Source organism: Pleurodeles waltl, chromosome 3_1 (assembly GCF_031143425.1).
Source record: "Pleurodeles waltl isolate 20211129_DDA chromosome 3_1, aPleWal1.hap1.20221129, whole genome shotgun sequence".
NCBI lineage: Eukaryota > Metazoa > Chordata > Amphibia > Caudata > Salamandridae > Pleurodeles > Pleurodeles waltl.
In genome coordinates, this window is record NC_090440.1 from 1,698,876,379 (window position 1) to 1,698,899,940 (window position 23,562).

The 23,562-nt window shown below is 44.2% G+C and overlaps 1 protein-coding gene across 2 annotated transcripts in view; it reads right to left on the reverse strand.

The window, feature by feature from the left end:
• The window catches only part of USP40 (ubiquitin specific peptidase 40), a 570,914-nt gene that overhangs the window by 75,519 nt on the left and 471,833 nt on the right, over positions 1 to 23,562 (reverse strand). For both annotated transcript variants that reach the window (XM_069225530.1, XM_069225531.1), the window contains 2 exons: positions 21,070 to 21,135; positions 19,729 to 19,939 (listed from right to left, as the gene is read on the reverse strand). In XM_069225530.1, coding sequence (XP_069081631.1) covers positions 19,729 to 19,939; positions 21,070 to 21,135 — 277 coding nt within the window. The remainder of the gene's footprint in view (positions 1 to 19,728; positions 19,940 to 21,069; positions 21,136 to 23,562) is intronic.

Here is a 23,562-nt window from a genome sequence, read left to right on the forward strand (position 1 = left end):
AATCTGTATGTATCAAACAAACACTGCTATTCGTTTGCACGTACAGAATGGAAATTTTGGTTTGCGACCAAATACCGAATCGGAAGAGGCATCCCTTCCAAATACTGAATCGGAATGGCGTGTATTAGTGTTTTGCAAATGAATTGCGGCTGCTAAACATTATCAATTTATCAACTACAGAAGTGCACTGGTAATGTAATTGCAAATGGGACAGGGTGCCCTGGGAACAACTTCCCCTTCGTGAATGAAAAAAAGTTTGTTTAAGAGGAGGAAGTTGTCCACTGAGTCTTCTTAAACAAACAAAAGAAAAAATAAATCACATTTCTCTTTTTAAACACATCCCGTTTTATTTTATTAGAAAATGGGTGCATTTAAATAAAAGACTGCTCTATCTAAAAACAATCACTGTCATGGTGGTTTGCTGACCTCAGCAGGCCACCTTTCCTGTGATGGTGTTGATTCCTAGTGGTTCACAAATTGTGACCTACCTCATTAATATTCATGAGGTAGGTCGACCTGTGACCCACTATTTTAAAAATAAAAGTTTCATAGGTTAGTAGCTGTGATTTCCAAATTGCGATTTGTTAATATTCTCAATTTGGAAATCTCTATAACCAATCTTGGCACATATGGCTCTTGTCCTTTAGAGATGCCTGTGTGTGGGGGAGGGAAGTTATTTGGTAGGAAGTGTCATTACTTGTGATACAACAATATTTAAGACTAATCTGCACTTTCAGGAAATCTATCAGTGTAGCGAACTACGGCTCAGATTTCACTCGACAGGCAAACATAAAAATCTGTGGATTTCTATCTTTTTTGCTCCGATTTTTTTCTAATCCCTGGTTGAAAAAGAAAAAAAGGAAAAATGGTGCGAGTGGAAAAGAAAGTGGGAAAATGCGTGGAAAACTTTCGGAGGGTAATGTTAAACATGATTTGCAATGGCAAAGGGAGAGGATCCGGGGTCCTTGTACTCTACGGGATCCTAGGAGTAGGACCTTGAAGTGGTAACAGCTGTAAGCCACAACAGCAGGATTACCAACTGCCCCTCTTGTCATGTTGGCTCTCACTGTCCCAATGAGACTGCTGGATTTGGGCGGCAGCACCAGCAGGTTGTGGGGAACGGAGTCCAATTCCACACCGTGTGACAACTGTCAGCCTAACCCTTCTACCCAGCTAGCAGTACCTCACCAGCATCTAAAAGTGCATTAATTTGTGGCAACCGTGGGCATGAAATTCTGAATTTTCATGGAAATCGTAATGTAACAGATCTCATCCTGTTCTCTCAGTCACATTTGTCTCACACATGCAAAGACAAACAGAAGCAAGAATTAGTTCAATACATTTTATTGAATCAACTGCGTTCTAGATATGATGGCATGTACTGCAATGATTAGGATGATAAAACATAATAATAGCAATGCGGTGACAAGGAAAATGAAACATAAGAAAAGTCCCTCCATAGTGTCAGAATGCTGAGAACTGGAATTCCTACCTACACTATTAAGGTACTACTAGAGCACAGTAGTGTTAGCCATAATCTGCCCTTCAGGATCCCCAGGAAGACACTATCCCCCATACTTGAATATGGTACTAGCAAAGAGGGCTGTTGTTCTACTGAGAGTCCTTTCCCATGTAGGCAGGAAAGATGTCAAGTTTCAGCAGACAGCAACAGCATGCTGTGGCAATTCTTCTGGCTTAAACTCTCCCTCTTATGAATAGGGGGCAGAGGGATATTTTATAATAAAACAGCTGGTGTTGTGAGAAAACTGCCCTAATGTAAGAATAAGGAAAATGTCACTTACCCAGTGTACATCTGTTCGTGGCATTAGTCGCTGCAGATTCACATGCTGTGCATAGTCCGCCGTCTGGTGTTGGGTCGGAGTGTTACAAGTTGTTTTTCTTCGAAGAAGTCTTTCCGAGTCACGAGACCGAGGGAGTCCTCCCACTTCGGTTCCATTGCGCATGGGCGTCGACTCCATCTTAGATTGTTTTCCCCGCAGAGGGTGAGGTAGGAGTTGTGTATGCTAATAATAGTGCCCATGCAATGGAATAAATACGTATGTACAAAATGAAGGTTTAATGTAATATATTTACAAATGTACAAATGTTCAAGATCTACTTCTAAACGGCTACAGGCTCCCGGGGAGGAGGGTGGGCGCATGTGAATCTGCAGCGACTAATGCCACGAACAGATGTACACTGGGTAAGTGACATTTTCCGTTCGATGGCATGTGTAGCTGCAGATACACATGCTGTGCATAGACTAGTAAGCAGTTATCTCCCCAAAAGCGGTGGTTCAGCCTGTAGGAGTGGAAGTAGTTTGAAATAAAGTTCTTAGTACGGCTTGACCTACTGTGGCCTGTTGTGCAGATAACACATCTACACAGTAGTGTTTAGTAAATGTATGAGGCGTAGACCATGTTGCTGCCTTACATATTTCGGTCATTGGAATATTTCCTAGAAAGGCCATAGTAGCACCTTTCTTTCTGGTTGAGTGTGCCTTTGGTGTAATAGGCAGTTCTCTCTTTGCTTTAAGATAGCAGGTTTGGATGCACTTTACTATCCATCTGGCGATACCTTGTTTTGAAATTGGATTTCCTGTATGAGGTTTTTGGAAGGCAATAAATAGTTGTTTTGTCTTCCTAATTTGTTTTGTCCTGTCAATGTAGTACATTAGCGCTCTCTTGATGTCTAATGTATGTAGTGCTCTTTCAGCTATTGAATCTGGCTGTGGGAAGAACACTGGTAATTCCACTGTTTGGTTTAAGTGGAACGGTGAGATAACCTTTGGTAAGAATTTTGGATTTGTTCTTAGAACGACCTTATTTTTGTGTATTTGAATAAATGGTTCTTGTATGGTAAACGCCTGTATTTCACTTACTCTTCTTAGAGATGTGATGGCAATGAGAAATGCAACTTTCCACGTTAAGTATTGCATTTCACAAGAATGCATGGGTTCGAAAGGTGGACCCATGAGCCTTGTTAAGACAATGTTGAGGTTCCATGAAGGAACAGGTGGTGTCCTTGGTGGTATAATTCTCTTTAGGCCCTCCATAAACGCTTTAATGACAGGTATTCTAAATAGAGAAGTTGAATGAGTAATCTGCAGGTAAGCAGATATTGCTGCGAGATGTATTTTTATGGAAGAGAAAGCTAGATTTGATTTTTGTAAATGTAGTAAATATCCTACTACATCTTTTGGAGATGCATGCAATGGTTGGACTTGATTATTATGGCAGTAACAAACAAATCTTTTCCATTTACTTGCATAGCAGTGTCTAGTGGATGGTCTTCTAGCTTGTTTTATGACCTCCATACACTCTTGTGTGAGGTTTAAGTGTCCAAATTCTAGGATTTCAGGAGCCAAATTGCTAGATTCAGCGATGCTGGGTTTGGATGCCTGATCTGTTGTTTGTGTTGTGTTAACAGATCTGGCCTGTTGGGTAGTTTGACATGAGGTACTACTGACAGGTCTAGTAGTGTGGTATACCAAGGTTGTCTTGCCCATGTTGGAGCTATTAATATGAGTTTGAGTTTGTTTTGACTCAATCTGTTTACTAGATATGGAAGGAGAGGGAGAGGGGGAAAAGCGTACGCAAATATCCCTGACCAATGCATCCATAGAGCATTGCCTTGAGATTGCCGGTGTGGGTACCTGAATGCGAAGTTTTGGCATTTTGCGTTTTCTTTTGTTGCAAATAGATCTATTTGAGGTGTTCCCCAAATTTGGAATTAAGTGTTCAGGATTTGGGGGTGAATTTCCCATTCGTGGACCTGTTGGTGATCCCGAGAGAGATTGTCTGCTAGCTGGTTCTGGATCCCTGGAATAAACTGTGCTATTAGGCGAATGTGGTTGTGAATTGCTCAATGCCATATTTTTTGTGTTAGGAGACACAACTGTGTCGAGTGTGTTCCCCCCTGTTTGTTTAAATAATACATTGTCGTCATGTTGTCTGTTTTGACAAGAATGTATTTGTGGGTTATCATTGGTTGGAATGCTTTCAACGCTAGAAATACTGCTAACAATTCTAGGTGATTTATATGAAACTTTCTTTGATGTACGTCCCATTGTCCTTGGATGCTGTGTTGATTGAGGTGTGCTCCCCACTCTGTCATGGAAGCATCTGTTGTTATCACGTATTGTGGCACTGGGTCTTGGAAAGGCCGCCCTTTGTTTAAATTTGTACTGTTCCACCATAGAAGCGAGATGTATGTTTGGCGGTCTATCAACACCAGATCTAGAAGTTGACCCTGTGCATGTGACCATTGTGATGCTAGGCACTGTTGTAAGGGCTGCATGTGCAATCTTGCGTTTGGGACAATGGCTATGCATGAGGACATCATGCCTAGGAGTTTTAATACCATCTTTGCGTGTATCTTTTGTGTTGGATACATAGCTTGTATCACCTTGTGAAAATTTTGAACCCTTTTTGGACTTGGAGTGGCTATCCCTTTTGTTGTGTTGATTGTCGCTCCTAAGTATTGCTGTGTTTGACACGGCAAAAGGTGTGACTTTGCATAGTTGATGGAGAAACCCAGTTTGTAAAGGGTTTGTATAACATAATCTGTGTGGTGTGAACACTTCGTTAGCGAGTTGGTTTTGATTAACCAATCGTCTAGGTACGGGAACACGTGTATTTGCTGCCTCCTGATATGTGCAGCTACTACTGCTAGACATTTTGTAAAGACTCTTGGTGCTGTTGTTATTCCGAATGGCAACACTTTGAATTGGTAATGTATTCCTTTGAATACGAACCTTAGGTATTTCCTGTGCGAGGGATGTATCGGTATATGGAAATACACGTCTTTTAGATCTAACGTTGTCATGTAGTCTTGCTGTTTCAGTAGTGGTATTACGTCTTGTAACGTGACCATGTGAAAGTGGTCTGATTTGATGTAGGTGTTTAGTGTTCTGAGATCTAATATTGGTCTCAGACTTTTGTCCTTTTTCGGTATTAGAAAGTACAGTGAGTAAACTCCTGTGTTCTTTTGTGTTTTGGTACTAATTCTATTGCGTCTTTTTGCAGTAATGCTTGAACTTCTAGTCCTAAAAGGTCTATATGCTGTTTTGACATATTGTGTGTTTTCGGTGGGACGTTTGGAGGGAGTTGGAGAAATTCTATGCAATAACCATGTTGGATAATTGCTAAGACCCAAGTGTCTGTTGTTATTTCCTCCCATGATTTGTGGAACTGGCTTAGTCTTCCCCCCACTGGTGTTGTGTGAAGGGGTTGTGTGACCTGTGAGTCACTGTTTATTTTGAGGGGTTTTGGGACCCTGAAACTTTCCCCGGTTTCTTGGGAACGGCCCCCTCTGTATTGGCCTCGAAAGCCACCCCTTTGATATTGTCCCTGGTAGGTAGGTGGTCTTGTTTGTGAGGTGCTGGCTTCTGTGGCTTGACCTCGAAACCCTCCTCTGAAAGTTGTTTTGCGAAATGTGCCACATGTGCCTCTGCCCTGCGGGGAATAGAGTGCGCCCATGGCTACGGCTGTGTCAGTGTCCTTCTTTAATTTTACAATTGCAGTGTCCACTTCTGGGCCAAACAATTGCTGTTCATTGAACGGCATATTGAGCACTGCCTGTTGTATCTCAGGTTTGAAGCCAGATGTGCGCAGCCATGCGTGCCTCTTTATTGTCACAGCAGTATTTATTGTTCTTGCAGCTGTATCTGCTGCATCCATAGAAGAACGTATTTGGTTGTTGGAGATATTTTGCCCCTCTTCAACCACTTGTTTTGCTCGTTTCTGGAATTCTTTGGGGAGGTGCTCGATGAGATGCTGCATCTCGTCCCAATGGGCCCTGTCGTATCGCGCTAGGAGTGCTTGCGAGTTGGCGATGCGCCACTGATTTGCAGCTTGTGCTGCAACCCTTTTCCCAGCTGCATCAAACTTGCGGCTCTCCTTGTCCGGAGGTGGTGCGTCGCCTGATGTCTGCGAGTTGGCTCTTTTACGAGCTGCTCCTACGACTACTGAATCTGGTGTCAGTTGTGATGTAATAAAAGCAGGGTCTGTGGGCGGTGCCTTGTATTTTTTCTCCACCCTTCGAGTTATTGCTCTGCTTTTAACAGGCTCCTTGAAAATCTGTTTAGCGTGCCTTAGCATTCCCGGGAGCATGGGAAGGCTTTGATAATGGCTGTGGGTGGAGGACAGGGTGTTAAAGAGGAAGTCATCCTCAATAGGCTCCGAATGTAGAGATACATTATGAAATTCGGCTGGCCTAGCTACCAACTGTGCATATGCTGTACTGTCCTCAGGTGGTGAGGGTTTAGTTGGGTACGACTCTGGACTATTGTCCGATACTGGAGCATCATAGAGGTCCCATGCTGCCTGATCATCCTGGCTCATGGTGGTATGAGCTGGTGATTGTGGTGGAGTCTGTGCCGGTGATACATGAGTTGACTATGGTGGAGAGGGTGGTGGAGTTACCCTCTTTACCACCTTTGCTTGTGGTGGCTTGTCTTGTTGCTGGAAGTCAAGTTTCCTTGTCCTTCTGATTGGGGGAAGAGTGCTGATTTTCCCTGTACCCCTTTGGATAAAGATCCGCTTTTGCGTGTGATCTACCTCTGTAGTTTGTAATTTCTCCTCAAATCTGTGTCTTTTTAGTTGGGAGGACAGTGATTGTTCCTCTGAGTAGGAACTGGTTTTTGGTTCGGTTGCCGGGTGTTTTGGCACCGAAACCGTGTCTTTAGTTGTTTTCGGCTCCGACGAGATCTTTCTCTTTTTCGGTGTCTTGGCCTCTCGGTGCCGACCATCTTCGGTGCCGCTATCTCTGTGCCGAGCAGCTTCGGTGCCGCTGTCTCTGTGTCGAGTAGCTTCGGTTCCGCTATCTCGGTGTCGAGCCTTTTCTGCACCACTCTCTCGGTCCCGAGAGTGTTGCGTGCCTGTGTCACGACCTGAGTCGGACGACTTTGGCACCAGCTCGCCCTTTTTCGGTGACGATGGACGGTCACCTAATTTATGGGTTATGCCATGGCCTGTTGGCAGTGGCGTCCCCTGGGCTTTGTCTGTTTTTTCGTGTGATCTTTCTTTCGAATCCGATTCGCGGATAGAGAAAGTTTCTTCTTCTTCCTCCTCCTCGAACCCTTGTTGTCCTGTCGGCGTGGAAGCCATCTGCAACCTCCTGGCTCTTCGGTCCCTGAGCGTTTTTCTCGACCGAAACGCGCGACAGGCCTCACACGACTCTTCCTTGTGCTCGGGGGACAGGCACAAGTTACAGACAAAATGTTGGTCTGTATAAGGATATTTACTGTGGCATTTAGGACAGAATCGGAACGGGGTCCGTTCCATCAGTCTCGATGTTGCACGCGGTCGGGCCGACCAGGCCCCGACGGGGGATCGAAAATACCCCGACGGGTTACCGGAGCTCTTTAAGGCTCGGTGTCGATTTGCCCTAACTATCCCGATACCGAACGAAACAATACCGACAAATTTTCCGTTGATTCTGACTAACTTTCCGACCCGAAACACAGAGCGAAAAGGAACACGTCCGAACCCGATGGCGGAAAAAAAACAATCTAAGATGGAGTCGACGCCCATGCGCAATGGAACCGAAGTGGGAGGAGTCCCTCGGTCTCGTGACTCGAAAAGACTTCTTCGAAGAAAAACAACTTGTAACACTCCGACACAACACCGGACGGCGGACTATGCACAGCATGTAAATCTGCAGCTACACATGCCACCGAACATATGTTTCTCATGAAGTGGCAAATATTGTGGTATTACACTTTGTACTCACAACAATATCGGTTACAGCCTTGAGGGAGCACAGAACGAGAATGTCCTACTAAGAAGAATTAAAACAGTTCCTAGGCTAAAAGTGTACGAAAGAAATTAAACATCACCACAGAATTAAGCTTCTGCTCAAATTAAAATGAATAAAATAAATTATTAGGCTGAAGGGCACAAGTGGCAGGTCTATGGCTAAAATAACATGCTGATAAAAAGCTCACTAAAACAACCTCAAAATACTCTCAAGGCACTCATTTTTTTTTACATCAAGGAGACTTTGTGTTACCCCATGGCAAAGGTATGACCAGAGATAGAACTCTCTTCCCATGAGACTGACACCAGCCAGGATTCTTGGGTTACATGTGCCTAGATGGATATAATGAATGTAGGATAACGAGGGTGGACTGTTAAGGTGCTAAGAAAAAGAGTAGGTCTCTTAGAAGGGTAAAGTGTATGAAGTTGTCTATGAAACTTTAGGTTGCCATTATCAACATGATCTAGGAGTGGGGTTCCAAGTAGAGGTGGAATAGTCATTCACTACAGAGGGAATAGGATAAGGAAATATTGTGGAAAAATGGCAGGGTGTCTGAAAGAAAACGTTGGTGTTTCTTAAAGTTATGTTCATGATATTGATTTTAAAAGGAATGCTGTACCAGTAAATTATAGACTGAAGAAAATATTACGTGCCTTGAGAGAAAAATGGAAGATGTCGTCTAAGATAGCTTCATAAGTGGATAAATGAAAAAGTAGAGGGTACCAAAAGGTTGCTCCCTGTGATTATCTTAAATAAAGAATGTAACATTGAGGTTTTTTTTTAAGCAACATCAACAAGATGCTGATTTTGAACAGAACTGAGTTTTTCTCCAAACTAGATTTCAAACTGGCTTATCAAGAGAAAAGGCTGCACCATGACTCCAAGTAAGATGGAGGCGAATTAACAAATATTTGTACTAGTTTCTGCAGCTTCAATCTGCCAAAAATGATAAATGTGAATTCATGCTGTTAGAACTTCTGATGTACATGGATTCTATGACTGGTCCAAAGTTGGTTTTAGCATTTTATAGATGCAGTGGACTACAAAAGTTGGGAGTCCATGATTTGCAGCTTCTGACTGACGATTATGAGATGAGTATATAATAAATGCCAGCTGCTTAGTTATGGAGGGGTATGACTGCTCCATTTATTGTTGTAAAGTGTTACTTTGTTATGCGGTTAACCTTTAGCCATGCAGCGATCTCCTATTTAAACTGCATGAAATTAAGAGGTTCATCTTTAAAGCATAACATTTGTTGATGTTTGCTTTATGCACTCTCCAAGTATCTTCATGCAATGAAGGGTCAAAATTTGCATGACTTAATTCTGAACTCTGGAACTAACCTGAGAACATACTTGCCATCACTTTCATCAATAAGTTTATTTTCCTCATTGCCTAGTTTCCTAATCACGAACCGTCTAAAGTGAAGAAAGTCCTCTGTTCACCAAAGACAGTATTTCAGAACCATCCTTACTTCAGAGGTGTGTCATGACTACTTTGATGGATTACTTTACTTTGTACCTGTTATCGCACACAATTCACTCTCAAAAGAGTAACACGGCGGTGCGCAGAGGAAGGGCTGACTACAACAAACATGTTTTAAGCAATTTTTTGAAGTCCCTCAAATTGAGGCAGGTGCAAATGTGAAAAGGGAGGATGTTCCAATGGTAAGGGGCTAGGTAAGAGAAGGTTCTGCCACCAAATTTGGTAGCACAAACATGAGGGATCTGCAGGAACGCTTTATTAGAGGATATCTGCTGTCTGGGAGGCAAATAGAACTTCAGTTTTTGATGTAGGTACACAGGCTGGGCCTGATACAGGGCCTTGTGCATCAAGCAGGAGAGGTTGAAAATTGCTCATTTTTTATAGGCAACCAATACAAATCCTTTAAAATGGGGGCAGAGGATGACCGGGCTGGTAGGTTACAAATCAACCAGGCATCAATATTCTGAATGACTAAATTTTGGCCAGCAGGGTAATTTTAGCTGTGAATAGCAGTGCACTGACATAATCCAGGTGAATGGTCAGCGTGTAGACCAGTGATTTCCTGGAGATGAAAGGTAACCAAGAGAAGACTTTTTTTAAAACAATTTCATTGTGGCAACACAGGTGCCGCATGTGGTGTTGACTTGGTCTCTCAAAGATAATGCCCATTTGAGTTTCATTCCTAAATTTCTCACCACCTGCTTAGAAGGAGGGGCAGGTCGAGATCACAGAGCCACCAGTCAGCTGACCAACGCTTATGTGCCTTCAAAAACAGTACGATCTTGAACTTCTCGCTATTTAGTTGGAGTAAAATTTTGATCATCCAGCTAGTGATTTTCATCATGCAATGCTTAAATTGATTTTTGACCAGATCTGGGTTGGGATCAAAAGAGATGAGCAGTTGAGTGTCGTCTGCATAAGAAGATGGGGAAAAAAACTGATAGACCAATGTAACACACTGTGTCACTTTCAGGAGTAAGCACTTTGATTCAGAAGTACAACTTTATACATATGGAAAAGGAGTCCTGGAGTAATCAGAAGCTACTGGGCAGTATTCTGCGTGGGTACTTGTGGCTGAAAAAATGGTCACAGGGAAAATATGGGCACACTCCAAATTGGAAAACCAAGAGATCCCTTTAAGCACTAGATTCCCTTAGATTAGTGAGTGCAAAGTCAGGACTTAATCTAGGACAAACAAGGGCTTAGACATTTATTCTGACAAAATACATGAACCTCAATAACTACAAAGGCATTAGTAGAACAGAGTGCATTTGAAAATAGGAATATACATCAAAAAGCTATGGACCCGATTACAAGTTGCACTGTTTTAGGGTTAACAGAAAATTATCATGCAAATTTACAGTTACTGTCTAGTAAAACCACACCAGTGCAGTGCAATTGTGGAATGGGGAATTTCAGTGTGGCCACAATTTTTCTAGTTGTCAAATCACACAGACTTTCCAATTCCATGGAGTTTTAGCACATACATTTACCTCCTGCTCTGAGCAGGTGATAAATGTATGGCTGTAGCAGCCATGTAAACCCCATAGCTGCTACAGCCAAAACTGCATGCAATTTTGTTGAGCATGGTTCTCTCACACCCACAAAAACAGGACGTGTAAAAACCTACCACTCAGAATCATTAAGCCCTTTGGCCAATGTTACCCAAATGGGGATGCTTTGAGGTGATTCAGTAGATTACAGGAATACTTGCATTGTTTTTTTAATGTTTCGAATGATGGGAGCTAGAGCTACTAACACAGGAATGTGAGCTTTTTTGGAGGGCAGGGGGCCAATGTTCAGTCTTCATTAATAGTGAAGGGCCCATCTAGCCCCACTGGCTGGACTGATGGGGATAGAAAACAGTGGACCAGATCCCAGTTATGTCTAAAAGAACAAGTTACTTACCGTTGGTAACGCGTTATCTGGAAGAAACTATCTAGCCACTGATTCCTTACCTTAGAATTATGCCCAGGAGTCACACTGGATCCGGAAATCTTTCATGAGCAGTATCCCTGTGTGTCGGTAGGTGGCGTAGTTTGGCTTCATATGGTGTTGGCGCACCGGAAGTGACGTGCACAGTGCCTATATAGGTGCCACCCCTGTGCACTGTCAGTTTCTTTTTGTGACTTTCCCCGGTAGGAGCATGGAGCCATGTAGAACACTGACCACTGATGTGGAAAACTAGGGCCCTAAAGGGAAACAGCCTTGACCCTAGAAAACTGTTTGCAGAGCAAGGTTGTTGGGGGTGGTCGGTAAGGAATCAGTGGCTAGATAGAGTCGCTACTAGATAAGGCGTTACCAGAGGTAAGTAATTGGTCATGAGATAGACACTTCTAGCTGCAGATTACTTACCTTAGAATAGATAACCAAACAATATCTCTCTGGAGGTGGCTATGCGAAACTGTTTCATACTAAAAAGTCCTGCAGGACCAAAGTGCCCTGTCTGATGGATCTGACTGTCCAGGAAGTTGCGCTTGGTGAACATGCGCAGAGAAGCCCACACTACTGCCTGGCAGATGTCCAGGACTGGAACTCCCATAACATGCGCAGAGAAGCCCACACTACTGCCTGGCAGATTTCCAGGAATGGAACTCCCATGCTAATGCAGTGGTCGCAGCTTTAGCTCTGGTGGCGTGAGCACACAAACCCTCAAGGGGTTGGTTGGTTTATGGACACTGGGTATCAGAATTTAAGGCAGAGCAGGGTCTGTCGGAAGATGGTCCATTTCTGCACAGCATTCTCCTTCTTGGCTCTGACTTTCCCCATGAAGAGTTTGTCGTCCACCCGAGACTCCTGTGCGGCAAGATAGAACGACAATGCTCTTTTTGGGTAAAGTCAATAGAGTCACTCCTCTTCCTTAGAGGGGTGCAGCAGAGCATAAAAAGGAAGCATAGTGATGGACTGTCCTGTATGAAAGGGAAGGACAACTTTCAGCAGAAAGGAAGCTCTACAGTGAAAAACCATCTTATCTGGAAAGATGGAAAGGTACGGAGGTGTAGGTGACAAAACCTGGAGCTCGCTGACCGTCCAGGCAGAAATTATTCCCACTAAAAAGGCAGTCTTGATGGTAAGGAGCCGGAGAGGACAGTTGTACTGTGGCTCAAAAGAAGTGCACATCAGAAATGTGATAACTAGACTGACGTCTCACTGAGGCATGATAAAGGGTGACACTGGAAACAGATGTTGAAGACCTTTCAAAAAATTATTTACAACAGGGTATCTAAAACGGGATGGCCGATCTGGCAAAAAAGAAGGGCTGAGATGAACAGAAAGGCCTAGAAATGGTAGCAGAAAGTCGGTCAAATTGTCTTTCTGCACACCGTGCAAAACTTGCCCCAGCAGCAGGAGCGTACCATCTCAGTAGGGGGACGCCTGGCTGTCAAGATTACACTGAAGACTTCAGGAAGAAAGTCGAAAGATGTCAGCTGTCACCCACTGCTCAATCTCCACACATGAAGGCAGAGTGCTGACAGGTTAAGGTAGAAAATTGTCCCCTGCTGCTGTGACAGAAGATCATTTCAAAGAGGCAGCCAGATTGGAGGACTGATGGCCATGCTTAGCAGCTCTGAATAGAAAACTTTTTGAGCCCAGTCCAAAGCCAAAAGGGTGACTTGGACCCGGTAATTCCTTATCTTCTTGAGAACTCTGGGCAGGAGTCGTATGGGTGGAAAGGCATACAAGGAAGCTTGCGCTTTACTCGAGATAAAAGGCGTATCTGAGTGAGAGCTGCCTTGGAAACTCCAGTATGCAAAAGTGCTGCCATTGCACGTTCTTAGTGGCAGTGAACAGATATAGCCAAGGGATTCCACCATGCTGAAAGAGACCTTGCACCACCTCCGAATGGAGACCATTCGTGATCTGCTAGGCATCTTTGTCTACCCTGGCGTTCAGAGAACTCGCAAGGTGTTAAAAAAACAGCGATATGCCCTGATGATCCAGCCAACAACAGGCACAGGACTTCTTGACAAAGGGTCCACGATCCCACCCCGCCCTGCAGTGGTGTTGTCCATGAACATGTGCACTAGCTTTCCCTTGATGAAGGCAGAAATGCTTTCAATGCCAGCCAGATCACCCGGAGCTCCAGCAGGTTGGTGTGAAGGCCCAATTCAGCCAGAGACCCCTCTGATCTCCACCTCTCTCAGATGGCCACCCCATCCGAGGGGTGACACATTTGTCACTACTGTCCGATCTGTTTGAGGAAGGGAGAGGGGTCTGTCATCAAACCAACCACGGTTCGTTAACCACCACTGCAGGTCTTTTGCAGGCCCTCAAGAGATCTGGACCTTGTTGCACCCACTGGAACTTCAGGTCCCACAGCACAGCCCTCATACGTCAGTGAGCATGTGTCACAAGCCGGATGCAGGAGGCCATGAGGCCTAGCAGCTTCAGAGTCAGTCCCACATCAGTATAATAATCTGAATATCATGGACTCGCCATCGAAAGGATAAGCATGAAACTGCAGCGTGTCCAGAACAGCTCTGATGAAAGGGTGCATCTGATTGAGAGTCAGGTGTAACTTCGGCATGTTGACAGTGAACCCTAGCAAGTGCATGTGGTCCGCCATAGCATGGAGGTGGGAGATGACTGCTTGGGGCAAGCCTGACCTTAACAGCTAGTTGTTGAGATAAGGGAAGACTGGTACCCCGGAACACTGCAGATTAGCTGCAACCACCACCATCACCTTGGTGAACATTTAAGGAGAGCTGGTAAGTCCAAAAGGAAGCACACTAAATTGAAAGTGCTTATGGCTCTCAGTGAACAGTAGGTAACACCTGTGGGCAGGCAAGACGGAAATGTGGAAATACGCCTCACGGCAAGTCCAGCCCTACCAACCAGTCTCCCAGGTTGTGGACATACAGAACTTGAGCAAGCATGAGCATTTTAAACTTCTCCTTTTTCAAGAAGAAATTTAGAGGGCACAGGTCTAGGCTAGGACAAAGGCCTCCATCCCTTTTGGGCACTAAAAAACAGCAGGAATAGCAAGAACGACCTAATTCTGGAGTCGGCACTTTCTCTATGGTTCCCCTTGGCCAAGAGAGCTGCAAATTCCTGGCGGACTAGGAAGTGATGATCCTCTGTCGGCCTGTCGCAAGAGGGTGACATTGCTGGATGGTAGTCACAAACGGGAGGTAGTAGCCCCTTTGGTCAATCTGAAGAACCAACCCGGCGGTCTGATGCTATCGATCTCTAGGTGTGCAGGTGATGGCTCATCTTGCTTCTCACTGATTGCCCAAAGATTGTTGGAGGGCAAACTAAAGAGGTTTGGAGGCTGTCGGGGAGGTAGTGGATTGGCCTGACCTCTGGCTGCCCAACCCATGGGGGCCTGGGAGTACTGCATCCTCGGCTACACAGAGGCTGGGCAGCCAGCGCACTGTGGTAGATAGATGGGTAAGAACATGGCTGAAAGCCCCTTCTGCAGGTGCGAACAGACCAAAAGGCGGACCGGGGTTGGTGCCTTGCTATTATTGAGCCCTCCAGCACTGAGTTTGCCTTGTCTCCAAAGAGACCAGAGCCATCGAAGGGCATGTCCATTAGTGAAGCTTCGACATACCCCGAGAAGCCAGTCGTCCTCAGCCAGGTGTGGCAACGTACGGCAGTGATGAAGAAACCACTTTGCTAAGTGAATGACTAGCCCACAAATGAACGTGAACATGGCTGCCTGTCTCCCGTCCGCCATAGCTTGGGAGAGTATGGCACAGGCCTTCACCAGGACCATGGGCAGCACCTGCGCAACCAAATCCCACAGTGCATGGGAGTAAAAGTCCAAGAGATACGCGCTGTTCACGGACCGCAGTGCTAGGTGTGTGGAAGAAGACATTTTCTTCCCTAAGGTGTCCAGCCTCTTGGATTTCCTTCCAGTAGGGTGGTAGGGAATGGGCCAGGATTCACATGGTAGGTGGAGGCTTGGACCACCAAGCTCTCTGTGTTAGGGTGTTGCAAGAGGAAACTGGGATTCCCTGGGGGCAGGGCAATGGGGCAGACAACAGTCCTGTCCACAGAAGTCCCTGTGCAGGTTTTAGACAAGGTCCCAAGCAGGATGTCCGTAAAGGCATCATTAAATGAGAGAAGCAGTTCTGAGGGGGTCACTCCTGGATGAAGCACCTCTGTCAAGAGGTTAGTTTTGACTGCTACTGAGGGCAGGCTAAGGTCCATGTCCTCAGCTGTCCTTCTCACCACCATAGCAAAAGAGTCACCCTCCTTCATAGCCATGGTAAGAGGACAGACCATGCCAATATCTGGGGAGGTGTCCAGTCCACTGACATCCACCAATTCCTCATGCTAATCCATGCTGGGGTCTAGGGCCTGGTAGTCCTCAGGGTCTAGTTGCCACTCTCAATCTTCCCCAAGCAGGAGTAGGGCTCAGTCTCTGGCCTGGAGGGCAAGGTTCCAGTTGGCACCAGACAACACCCGTCTGGCTCCGTGTTGGGGATGACATTGGGGACAACATAGGGAGAACCTGCTGGTGGGGAACCAGTTGGGGCCCCTCCCGAACCTGTGGGGTCCAAAGGCACGCCAGCAGGGACGGGACACCCAAATATGATGTGCATTGCCTCATGAAATTTGTGGAGTTGGGCGGGGGTGGGGTGGGTGCTCCAGCTCCCTGAAACTCAGGGAGGTGGGGAGCCAGCACAGGTGCACACCCAACCACTGAGCTAGGCCTTGTATGACACTCCCTTGGTCTCATCGGATGACTTCGATGGACGGGGTGAAGTCTTCGACTTCTTCTTGTAGGATTAACCTGTACAACCTCAACTGCGATGAAGATCGATGGCTCCCTGACTGATTCCAAGACCTTCCTCTCAACCAAGATCAAGACCGTCATGGCGTTGCATGTCACGCTGCAAGGAGCTTAAGGGACTGCTCCCTTGAGGACTTGGGATGCATGACGCGGCAATCGACTCAGGTCTTCATGTCGTGGTCACACCGAGGCACCAGAGGCATACAAGGTAAGGGTCTGTCACTGACATCTGATGGTGACAGGCGTTGCAGCACTTCAATGCAGGCTTTTCTTGTGGCCATCCCAGCCACACCAAGATAAAAGATTTCACAATAGCTTCAACAAAAGTAAAAAATAAATTAAAAAAAATGGCCAGTCAAAAAATGGCCAGTCAAAAAATGACTGAGGGTAGCTCTTTCCAGATCTGAGCTAACTGGTGCAGAAAGAAAAGAACTGACATCGGCACGCTGCTGTGGCACTTATGTAGGCATCACGCACATCACTTCCAGCGTGGACGATGCAATGCAGAGCCGAATGATGCCACCAACCAGTGTGCAGGCGTACTGCTTATGAAAAATTCTGGATCCTGGACACAAAGGGATAAGTCCAAGGCAAGGAATCTGTGGCTAGAAGCCTCTATTATATAGGGTGTCTACAAAGTTCAGGTACATCTACCACAGGATATATACATCACAGCAACATTTTTTCTGTGGTGGAGCACACATGGCCTTCCGGGTCACCTCCTGAGGTCCAGAGTAAAACTAGTAACAACTGGTCAGACTTAAGTGAAGCTGGGGCTAATCTTCACCCAGCGGTAATATAGTTGTGAATTCATGAGAATCTCCTCCATACAGTGGAACAGCACCCCATGACCAAAGAGTGAATATCACCTATCTCCTGAGTCCTGTAGGGATGATAAAATCGGAGTAGAGGGATTTTACTGGATGAAGGTTTCACTTTCTAGGGGTGTGGGTGCACATCGAACATATTATCAAGAAATCGAGCTACTCAACTGACCACAGGTAGTGGCCACATACTACCTTCATTTACGTTGTTAGCCATGCCTCAATGTCATCCAGCAGGAGAGGGATGTGATTAATGGACAAATTGCAGGTAGGGAGGGTGTTTCTATTTCCTCTTCATTCTTGTGCCCACCTTCAGTAAAGGTATCTGCTTATCTGTGTCCACACAGTGTAACAGTACACTCAACATGTGGCATAGGTAAATGTGGGCCCCAGTACACTGCAGGGAGCCACAAGCATCTATACAGAACTGCTCTATACAAGTCATGGATTAATTCCTCTTTATGAATTACAGGAAAGCCTTTGTTGCAGCTAAATCAAGTCCTTCGAAAGATTATGAGACTTCCTGATCTCATAGTGGCCATTTTGGTTCCCATAAATAGGGTTACTGCACACTTACTTCAGCTAGTTGCTTAGTAATGAGGCTCTGACAGCAGCAGTTTTCACTGATGAAACAACCTGCTGCAGAAACAGTTCTGCACAGATAGTATCCTGTAAACTTTATTGTTGGCATGATGAAGGCAGAAGTATTAGAACGGAGTATGCAGAAATTGCCATAGAGTGTGAGTGAAGCAACCAAAAACAACTGTGGCGTGAAGTGGGTAACAAGAAACTGCCAATTTTTATGCATGTGTGCAACAATACTTGTACAGTGGGAGCCTAGCTGTGCAGCAAATAGCCCTAAGCAATCTGGCGACAGACCAAAAGTATAACTTAGTGTGTGTACAATGACCAAGTGGATAAAGCATCTGTTACCACCACAACTGGGATAGAAAGTTTGAAAGTGTGTTCACTTATCATATTGTCTTGTGCCAAGGATTTTTAGACTTTGCAAGTTATAACCACTATATCCCTTCAGCCTTTCAGTGTGTGACCATTCATTTATGGACTATTCTTGTGGTGAATGCATGTGTATTTGTGCACATAGGATCAAATGGCTAGGTGACACTATCATTTTCATAAACCTTCTTACCCAAAGAGGTTTTGATGGTTTGCAAAGGGAAATGTACTCCTCAAAATGTAAACACTCTCTAGCAATGGAGCTGTTACAACTTTGTTCATATTTATACTTCTCCCAGAAAATCTTTATTTGGGCTGGAACAGGAGAAACACATTGTTAGTCAGCGTCCTTATATGTGGTCCTTCGACTTTGTAATAACTCTTGGTGCTGACTTCATGACAAATCGTAGATGCTTGAGGTGATAATGTTCTCCCTTCACTACAAACTAAACAAATCTCCAAAGTTCAGTGCTTTCCTCTTCCTCAGAGACAAATTGATAACTGAATAGTAAAGAAATGATATCTGTTTTAGCTTGTTAAGTTGTAGGTTCATATGCTGTGGAATCTCCTACCATGAAGCGTTAGTTTGGAATATTACAAATTGTATTTCTGTGGAAGTCTGTAGGACCAGTTTCAGACATTCTTCAATCTCATGTGATTGATCTCAGGAATGTATATTTATTTTTAAAACTTTTAACCCCCCTTCTTCGCCTTTTCTTTGCTGCGGTCTCATCTAGGAATGGTGGACTTCCTTTCGACTGCTGCCTAGGACTGTCACCAGGAACGAAAAGAGAACACAAAGAAAAGAGATGTAACTACTTCCTCTTTTAGGGAAGGAGCTCCAACTATGAAGGAAGCAGAACTTTCATTAGCTCAGGCTTCCTGCTGTAGCCACAACAGGAGGTTTATGACCTTAATCTCTCAAGCCAATAATTCATACATCAAGGAGACTGTGTGTTACCCCAAGGGAAAAGCGTGACCAGAGACAGAACTCTCTTCCATGAGACTGACACAAGGTAGGATTCTTGGACAGCATTGTGCTATGACATATGGAAAAAGAGGAGTTTGATTGCCCTGTGAGGAGAAGAGGAGCTATCATGATCATTGCGAAATCCATATATAGTTTAACTGACTAGTAATCTGTGTGGAGGACATCTCAAGTACTGAGAGTGGATGAAAAGCCAACAGTTCAGTTAGCCTAGAAGCAAGACAGAGATCACAGGGAGTAACTTGGTTATCAAATTAGAGGGCATTAGTATTTGTGGATATGCGGCATCAGAGGTAAACAGGGCCGTGTTCCTACTGACTAAACCAGGAACCCAAAAACTTAGCTCAAAACACTTGCTGATATTGGGCCTTTATAGCAGTTTCATTTTAAAGATACAATATTACTAGGTACTGTCGCTGCTGAACTTCTTTGCTGGAAATTTAGGGTTAATTTTCACTTGACGTTACCACCAGATATGATTTGACAATAGGTATATGTTCTACTCCCAGAGAGTAACAAACATTTCAAAGTGGAGTGGATAAAGGTGACATACTGACACCCTATGATGTTTCAAAGGAGCATTATAACCCTTATCTTCAAAGCAAAATTACTTGTATTGATTGCCTGTTTTCATCACCCTAGACAGAACTGTGTGAGGTGCTCCTATTTTTCTCTTTGTCTGATTCTATTTAAGAGATTAATTTATGGATCTTCAGGAATTTGGTGTAGTTTTCTAATGTATTATATGTAGCACCAATATGTCTCCCTTGTACCAGGTCAGATCAGGAGGCTATAAACATGGAGGAATATAAAACAATTGTTGATGTACACCTTCAACATTGTGCGGCCCTCTGACATTCTAAAAATCTCTGAATCTCTCCCAGAGTCACAGACGTTCTACCTTGGTCAAGCTCTTACGTAGTTTGATACGGAGGTGATCTGTGTGCTAAATGGGGGAGTTCTGGTCTTACCCAATTGGATATTGGCATCCACTCAAATTTCTCAGGCAGGTGCTTGGCAAGCTCAAGCTTCTCAGCAGGCAGAGAATAGACAGCAGCAACCTGTTGCCGCAGCGAACGTGCAGTGCATTCTCTGGAGATGTCCCACACCATATCTATTGCCGGATAATATTCACGATGGCCAGGAACTTTCATCTGAACACGCAGGAGCAAATCTGCTGAACTGGATAATGAGAAAGACAGCAAGAGAGAGAGCGAGAGAGTAAGAGGATGCAAGATAGCATATAGCATGTGAGAAACCGTAATCACATCAGTATTAAATAAAGACAAGGAATGTGGTTGCTAGATGCAGGCTGTAGAAGTACTAGCATATCTTAATTATGCAGGGCGTCCACTGCCCACCATGGGAAGTCTGCCCTGCCAAGAGCCTTCCATGACTTGGTTTCAATGTTTACAATCCACTTTCCTGATTCATGCTTCCTTGGACTATATTCCGCAGTCAGGTCAGTCACATCACCTGTACCACCAGTCAGTGCTCTTCATCCCCTAATTATTATCCCTTAATACACTTGATCATCAACATTTGTCTCAAAAGGTTACTAATCTCACCGTGATGGGTGACCAAGGTCATCCACAGCAATCAGATAGCTCTCTTGCCTTTTAATTGCATTTAATACTTAAGGCACACAGGGTTATTCTAGACCCCACAACTTCTCAACCTCCCACTGTGATCATGATTGCCTCGCCCCAACAGATGATTACCTTTACAAAAGGCCAATTCTCTTGCCAGGCATTGCTGTCATCAGCCACCACCCACTTGCAGTCACACAAACCCAAACATTGAAAGAGACATTCCTTCTCCCAATCAATAGGTTAATGCATCTTCTTTGGGCTGTAATAAACACAAATGATGGTCTGGTTGAACGATCATGTATGAAGGATGTGGTTTCCTTTTAAATAGGTTCAAAATAGTTTCCTTTTTAATAGCAGGCAGTACCCACTGCTGTGGGTACTGGCTGCTATTTCAGTTAACATTATTCCACCATGTCATATGCAGTACTCTTAGTGTGCTGTATTATTTTGGTATATTTCATAAGAAATCACCGAAATCCAGCCCTGCTTTACATCTTGCAGGCTGCTTCCTTCCAGTTGTGTTTTACTCCTCATGGCTGCTGTAGATCACACAGACAGAGTAGCCTAAGCCTTCACCTACAGCTACAACCAAGATGCAGCAGCACAAGGTATATCTACTTTTCTGCTACATCTTTAACAATGTTTATGTGAGTCAGTTACAAATGCTCCAATGGCTTCCCAATGTCTCAGAACTAAAATAAATGTGGTGCCTTTACTTACCCTAGACGCTCTTCTTCCAGCAGAACCTGGGCACAGATTTCAGGTCGACTTCCTAGTCTGTAATCACTATTCACAAGAAAGAAAAGTGGTTTATTGCAACAAAGTCCTTATAAGAACTTTTGTACAATTCCTTTGGTCAGAGCTGCCCCACTCATGAACATGTGCTGCTAGCAGTTCAGCGTACCCTGCAAGTTAACCATTTTAATGCTTTCAAATTACTGTGCTATGATGAAAATCTGATTTGACTCAATGATAGTCAGACACCAGCCTAACTAAGGTCTGCTCACACCTTTTCTTTGGACTAGATCCGTAAGCTCCCAGATGAAACGCTGGGATAATAAGCGAGCTGAGGAAATAGGAGGCGGCTTTGCTCAAGCATGCCTACATTTCCGAACATTAAAGCAAAAAGTTAGAGCAGATAGAAGAAGTGGTAATAACGCGACAAGGGGAACCCGCAGATCACTGGGAACAGGGGCAATCACTATTATCCCTATGCATGATTATTATGATACAAAATACCAAGTGGCAATTTAATATTTCCAAGCCCTCCGGTCTATCGGAATGTGCTCCTCAAAAGGCTCACCAGAGTTCCACAAGTTGTTCTCTTGTTGATATCCATCACTTGGCCAACACATCACCTCTACTTGTGCAGATAGCATTTTTTAATCTTCTTTGTTTTAGGCTTAATAATTCTGATGGTGCTCCAGTTATCCACCAGGGGATCGAAACGCTGTCAACCTTAAAAACACACGGACCCTATCTGACTTTAAAGATTACATTTTCCAATGGACTGTACTATTCTTGCTTTACTGATGCACATGTTGATCATCCTTTACCACCGGAGTGTACTGCTTTTAAAAGAGCACTGAGCACGTTTGTTTGCACCTATATTCAAAGTGCTGCAAAATTATTATTGTTTTTAGGAGATTTTGTTTTTGTAGGTATCTGTTTTGGAAAATAGTACATTTTTATTTGGTATTTTGTATCGTAATTATCATTACTAGTGACCATTGTTTTTGATATTAGGGAAGAAATGGGCACACAGAGAAAGTGGACAGACAAGTGGGTTGGAGGCAGAAACAACAGAGGGGATATATGGAATCAGTAAAACCGGATAAGACAAAGTTGTTTACTATGAAGCCCAGATCATAGAAACCGTCATTAAATTCAAACATTGAGTAGTCCCCCACCCACGTGCAGGATCATGGAGCAGTTTCAAACCACAAAGAAACAACTTACATTAAGGAGAAGGCAATGTATCTGAACAGGCAATCTTCACATAGTGGAATTAAACTATGCAGCCCTCTTAACTCATGGTAGATACTGGCTGAAATCATCAATTGTGGCCCCAGTATCCTTCCATGGAGTTAACTGGAAACTGAACGTCAGCCACTGTCCAAAAAGGTTGTTATGAAAAGCGGTCTACGACTAGGAAAGCTTAATTAAATTTGCATTTCATGGAACTCACTTGGCGCACATACAGCAGTAAGGTTTGAGGCAAGGGAGCTTGAATGTTCTAATGGATGGTCAAGGGTGGAAGGACCAGTAACCACAGAACAGCTACCAACATGGTTAGGACAGATGCATACGGACAATGTGATCAAGAAATCTGATATGGCTGCCTAACAGCTGAATGTAAATACATATCCTGAAGAATCATGCCGCACAGTGTGGAAGGAAAGCATTATTTAGGTAATAGTTGACATATTTAACTTTGTCATCATCAAGTATGGGTTGCAAGGATGAAGGCCCAATAATATAAACATATACACGTCAGTAACTGTATTTCTGACGGACACTAAAAGCGCTGGTTGTAATTACTGATCAGTATTCTGCTATCATTTCTGAAATTAGATAACAAACCTATTTACTAATAGGCCAGTTTGTAAAACTCCAAACCTGAGTGGGTTACAATCTCACTTATATAATTATTATTATTCCTTATGTAGGTTGCACATTGCGACTCACTCTGACTGGATAGAATCAGAGCGATTAAGGTCAGCAAGGGCCAGTAGACCACCACGTATGTGATTGCATTTGAAACAAGAAACATGTTTTAAAAAGCAGCCAGATTTCCTAAAAGGAAATGATTACAAAAAAGGCTTTCTTTTTTTCAAAAGTTTCTCTTAAGAGTTTGTTGGCATGGGTCTCCGGACAACTGCCTAATCCCCCAGAAACGTTTTCCACAAACCATTTAGGGGGAGGGATCCAAAGAGGACCCCCCTTCACTTTTGAAAATAAGTTTACCACCCAAAGTTGAGGGTCCATAACTTTTTAATGGTTTGCAACCAAAAACAAACCATTGATACAGAGGGTACAGGTTGAGTATTAGAAACAGACACTCTAAACACAGTTATTCCAAATATGAAATAGGTGTCCAGTTGCAATTCATTTTAAAACAGTACACCTAACCCTATAGCTTTCTACAGAATCCTCACTTTATCTGTATCTGTATCTACCCCACCCCACCACCCCATGCACCCTAGCCCACCA